The 5,518-nt window shown below is 57.7% G+C and overlaps 1 protein-coding gene across 1 annotated transcript; it reads right to left on the bottom strand.

The window, feature by feature from the left end:
* Positions 1–1,303: 1,303 nt before the first annotated feature.
* Positions 1,304–5,518, bottom strand: LOC136563213 (protocadherin alpha-13-like). The gene has a single exon (XM_066560453.1). The coding sequence runs from the start codon at positions 3,914–3,916 to the stop codon at positions 1,304–1,306; it is 2,613 nt and encodes an 870-aa protein (XP_066416550.1). The 5' UTR covers positions 3,917–5,518.

The following is a 5,518-nucleotide window of genomic DNA, read 5'->3' as shown; positions in this document are numbered from 1 at the left end:
TAGTCAATGAACAACACTGATTCCAGTCCCCACAAATCTTCTTCAAGAAAATGACACCAAATCTGAACCACAAGTCCAGTCAAAATATGAACTGAGTGGAAGAATTTCTACAATAGAAAACCAGAGCTGGGCTGCTCTGTAGATGTGGAGGATTGGTGTGTACATCCAGACACCAGAATGAGCCATGTGTGATAACAGGAATCACCATCTCTACCCAGACTGACCATACCAGGAGCACAAGAAGGGGGAGAAAAACACAACAAGATTACACCCACCCCCTCAACTGCCCTTAAATATCATGTCTCAAGAGAAGCACAGATCCACCATGGCTGGAGCTGTGGAAGCTGCTGTAAGCACCCTACAATACACATGGAAAGCAGTTTGTACTGCCACCCTCCCACAAGAACACCCCCAAAACAGCAGCAAAAATGTTCATCAGTTTGCATGTTACCAACTGTTACCCCACATATTCACGGTGTCAGGCTAGAGGCAGTACAAGGAACAGTCTCTGATGGAGATATTCATAACCTCAAAGATCTCCGTGGCCATTTCAATACCACACATTATCTCAAGGGCCAAAAGTCCTCCAATATCAGAGCCTTGGAACTTGGGAAAGAATCCTGGGCAGAAACACTCCATGCCAATCCTGCCTCCTGCTAGGCATGCTCCGTTCCTCACTTGGTAACATTAATTCTGGAGAAAAAGGCATCATCTCAAATCTCCTATTCCTCTCTTCTTTTGACATGGACCATGATTTTACAGATTATTTCCAGCTCCCTCAGACCAGCCTTCCCACTGCTCCAGAACACCATCCCAGTTTTCACAATGACTCTGTGGGACCAACTAAAATGGAGAAATTACACTCTGCCGATTGAAAATACATTAGACCACAAGTCCAACTGTCCCCACAACTCTTGTAGAGGAAAACGACAGAGAATGAGAACAGAGAAGAAACCAAAGGTGAGCCGGTCAAAGTCAGCACTCTGCAAAGGCAAAAAGGCAGTACACAGTGCCTGGGGGGCTGCTACCAGCACAGCCTCCTGTTTTTGCATTCCTACAATTAAGGCGGCAGAAAATACAACCAGACAGCAAGAGCGCTATCTGCAAAGCTGACTCCATAGAAAAGTGATTTCATTTTAGGGGAAAACAATTCATATCCACGCCTGGACCCTTCACCTGCGGACCGTAACAGCACAGGGCTGCAGCTAAACATTTTTCACTAGCAAGCCTTCCCCTCCAACCAGAAGGAGCTCTGGGGACTGCGGGAGGACCCTGCAACAGATGAAAAGGGGCCTTTGATTTCTTAAGCTCCCGTCCAGAAACCACCCCCCTCACAGCACCGACTGCTCAGGGCACAAAGAAAAAGAGCTAGAAGAAGGAGAGAAGAAGTAAGGTTGAGCAAGGTATTGCCACTGACCGTGTCGAGGAGAGCGGAGGGCTCCGGCTGCGTGTCCCTGGCTGCAGGGCCGGGCGGCGGCGGAGGGAAGTTGGGGCTGAAAACCATGAGGTCGCTCTTGGCAGCGCCGTCCGCCACGCACAGGCTGCGGCTGTGGCGCTGCGAGTAGGACCAGCTGCCCACTTCGCTGGCGCACACGAGCGTCGTGGGCCCGGGCCCCGAGAGCACGGCCGCCCGCGGCGCCCAGCGCGACGCCCCGTACAGCACCACGGCCAGCAGGAAGAGGCTGGACACGGCGCAGATGGCCACCACCAGCCACACGTTGGTGGCCGCGCTCGCCGCGCCGGGCCCCAGCTCCGCGCCCGCCGCCGAGCGCGATACCGCGGACGACGACGCCGCCGAGGATCCCGCGGCCAGCGCCGCCTCGGCGGCCTCGAGCAGCGACACGCTGAGCGTGGCCGTGGCCGAGCGCGCCGGCTCGCCGTGGTCGCGCACGACGATCAGCAGCCTCTGGCGAGGCCCGTCCGCCTCGTCCAGCGCCCGCGCCGTGCTCACCTCGCCGCTGTAGAGCCCCACGCGGAACGGGCCCTTGCCCCCTTGCGGCTCGCACAGCTCGTAGCGCAGCCACGCGTTGTAGCCCGAGTCGGCGTCCACGGCGCGGATCTTGGCCACCACCTGCCCCGCCGGCGCCCCCCACGCCGCCCACGCCCACAGCGTGCCCGACTCCGAGCCCGCCCCCGCCAGCGCCGCCGCCGCCGCCTCCGCTGCCGAGCCCGCGGCCGGCAGCAGCGCCGGCGCGTTGTCGTTCTCGTCCAGCACGAACAGCTGCACCGTGGCGTTGCCGCTCAGCGCCGGCTCCCCCGCGTCCACCGCGCGCACCTCGAACTGCAGCACCTGCAGCTCCTCGTAGTCCAAGGGCTGCAGCGCCCACAGGCGCCCGCTCTCCGCGTCCACCGACACGTAGCTCGACGCCGGACGCCACCCCATGCCACCCGACGACGACGACGACCCCGCCGCCCCGCCCACGCCCACGCCCAGGCCGCCGTCCCACACCGAGTAGCTGACGCGCCCGTTGGCCGCCTCGTCCGGGTCCCGCGCCCACAGCCGCGCCAGCTCCGCGCCCGCCGCGTTGTTCTCCCGCGCCAGCACCGTGTACACGGCCTGCGCGAACAAGGGCGCGTTGTCGTTCACGTCCGACACCGGCACCCGCAGCCCGCGCCTGGCGCGCAGCGCCGGCGCCCCGCCGTCCTCCGCACGCACCTCCACCTCGTACTCCGACACCCGCTCCCGGTCCAGCGCCTCGCGCAGCACCAGCGAGTACGAGCCCAAGAACGTCGCCTCCAGACCGAACGGCGACGCCGGCCACACCCAGCACCGCACGCGACCGTTCTCCCCCGAGTCCCGGTCCGACACGCTCAGCAGGGCCACCACCGTCCCCACCGACGCGTCCTCCGCCACCGGCACCGACAGCGACGTCACCCACACCTCCGGCGCGTTGTCGTTCACGTCCAGCACCTCCAGCACCACCTTGCAGTGACCCGACAGAGAGGGTGTCCCCTTATCCCTTGCTTCGATTTGTATCTCATATAAAGGAACCTCTTCATAGTCCACGGTGCCCCCCAGGTTTATTTCACCCGTCCTGGCATTTAAAAGGAAAATATTCATCCCCTTTTCTGGAAAAGTATTGCTCACACTAAATGTCACCTCTCCATTACTTCCCAAATCTGGATCCGTGGCATTCACCCTTGCCACCAGTGTCCCCACCCCAGCGCTCTCTGGCAGCTGCACTTTATACACAGACTGGTTGAACTGGGGCGCGTTGTCGTTGGCATCCTCCACCGAGATCACCAGCTCCATGGTCCCCGTCAGAGACGGCCGGCCCCCGTCAGTCGCCGTCAGCACCAACCGGTGCACGGGAATCGTCTCGCGGTCCAGGGGTTTTGTTAGTACCAGAAACAGGGATTCTCGGTATTCCTCACTCCGATGCAAATCCAGAGAGAAATGCTCGCTGGGGCTGAGTGTGTAGGTGAGCTGCGCGTTCGCTCCGATATCCGCATCCGACGCGCCCTCCAGCGGGAAACGAGATCCGGGCATTGTAGATAATTCTGCAATGCTGAGGTTTTTCCGGGCGGCGGTGAAGACGGGGGCATTGTCGTTGATGTCGGTGACCTCCAGCTGCACATGGAAGACGCGCAGCGGCCGCTCCAGCAGCACCTCCAGGCGCAGCGCGCACGGCGCGCTCTTGCCGCACAGCTCCTCCCGGTCGAGCCGCGAGCTCACCAGCAGCGCGCCGCTCGCCCCGCTCACCTCCACGCTCGCCCGCCGGCCCTGCGCCACCAGCCGCAGCCGCCGCGCCTCCGCCTCGCCCGCCTCCAGGCCCAGGTCCTGCGCCAGACGGCCCACCACCGTGCCGGCCTTGGCTTCCTCCGGCACCGAGTAGCGCACCTGCCCGCCCGACAGCGCCCAGGCCGCCTGCAGCACCAGCAGCCGCACCAGCGCCGCACAACAACGCTCGCCCATCCTTCCTGCCGCTCTGCCCGCCGCCAACGCCGCTCTGCCTGCCGGCCCCGGCCCGGGCCCCGCACGGCTCCCCGCCGCCGCCCGGACGCGCCGCCTCTGCTGCCCGGCCCAAGCCGCCCCCCCGCGCTCACAGCCGGGCTCTCCGCCGCACCGGGCCGGAGCCGCCCACACCGAGCCGTTCCTGAGCCTGCAGCGACACCGTGCGCTGCTCCGCCGCCTCACACGCTCCGTGACAGCGCCTGTGCCTCTGATCCGTCATGGCCACCTCCTCTGCTGTCTCCTCATTTGTGCTCCTCTTATTTTTCTTATCTCCTTTTCTTTATCGTTTGCTATTTGCTTACATAGTTTCATTTCTTTCGCTCCTCTTCTCCTTCCTTTCTTCAATCCATTTATTCTCTAGTTTTCATCGGTTTGCCTTTCCCTTCCCTTTCTTACTCTTTCCTTTTTAGTCTTCCTCTTCTTTTCTATTGGTATCTCTCCACATTGTCCTTTTGCTTTATTGTCCTGCCCCAATCTTTAAGCCATTTTACCTTCCTTTCTTCTCTTCGCCCTTCTTTACCCCCTCCGGTAATTCGCCAGTTGCCTCCTGCGCCGCGGCGGAGACCATCAAAGTCGCACCTATCACAGTGCCAATTATGGTCTATCAGCGCCGGGGCACGGCTGTTCCGGAGCAGCGCCTCTCAGCGTGTGAAGATAAGGTCGGTGCCTGCTGATCGGGTCCTTTATGTTCCTTCTTTTTATTTCCATTCTCTTCTTTCTCTGTTACTTCCTTACTCCCTTTCTGTCTCACTATTTTCTTGTAGAGTCGCCTTCCTTGATATATCCTTTTCTCTTTCATTTTCTTCTGCTATTCTTTCTCTTCTTTTTTTTCTCTCTTTCCCTTCTATTTCCCAGTTGTCTTTCACTATGTCTTCTTCATGCTCTTAACAGTCATATTTTTTCTTCCTCTTTCTCATTTTCTTTCCTTATCTCTTATGTGCTTCTATTTCCTTCACTAACATTCTTTCCAAAAGTTTACATAATACTAGCAATGAACAGGTCCTTTGAATAATGTTCTCATTCTTCTTCCTTGCAACGATTCCTTCCATTGCTTCTTTTTTCCACTTCTTTCTCCTTTTTCTTGTCCTATTTTATCACTTTTTTATTGCTTTGCTTTTTCTTTCTCTCCTCGCTGTCAAGTCTTTCCCTCCGCTCGTCTGTTGTTGCCATCCTTGTATCTTCTATTGTATATTTTCCCCTTAAGGAAATGTTTTTAAAATAGCTACACCATCACACCATGAAGCACCAACATGCTTTAGCAACAGGACACTCCCCTTCTCCCTCTCCTTCCTCATGACAGGGAATAGCCTTCTTGCTTTCCTCCCATACCATGCACCTGCAGCTTCCTCTCCGTTCAGGATCCAATCCATGTTTGGAGCCTTCAGTCATCTCAAGGACCCAAGAAATAAATCAACAAAGCAATCATATAGTAAAGAACAGCTTTGTTACATCAGAGAAGAGTCCACCCATTCAGACATCTAATACAAAAAAGGCTCCAGAGACCAAGCTCTCAAGGGACTCTCTCATCTACAAAATCAAACCCATCAGAGTCCACCATGACAA

This window comes from Molothrus aeneus, chromosome 15, assembly GCF_037042795.1.
Source record: "Molothrus aeneus isolate 106 chromosome 15, BPBGC_Maene_1.0, whole genome shotgun sequence".
NCBI classification, from domain to species: domain Eukaryota; kingdom Metazoa; phylum Chordata; class Aves; order Passeriformes; family Icteridae; genus Molothrus; species Molothrus aeneus.
This window is presented reverse-complemented; position numbering and strand designations above follow the sequence as displayed.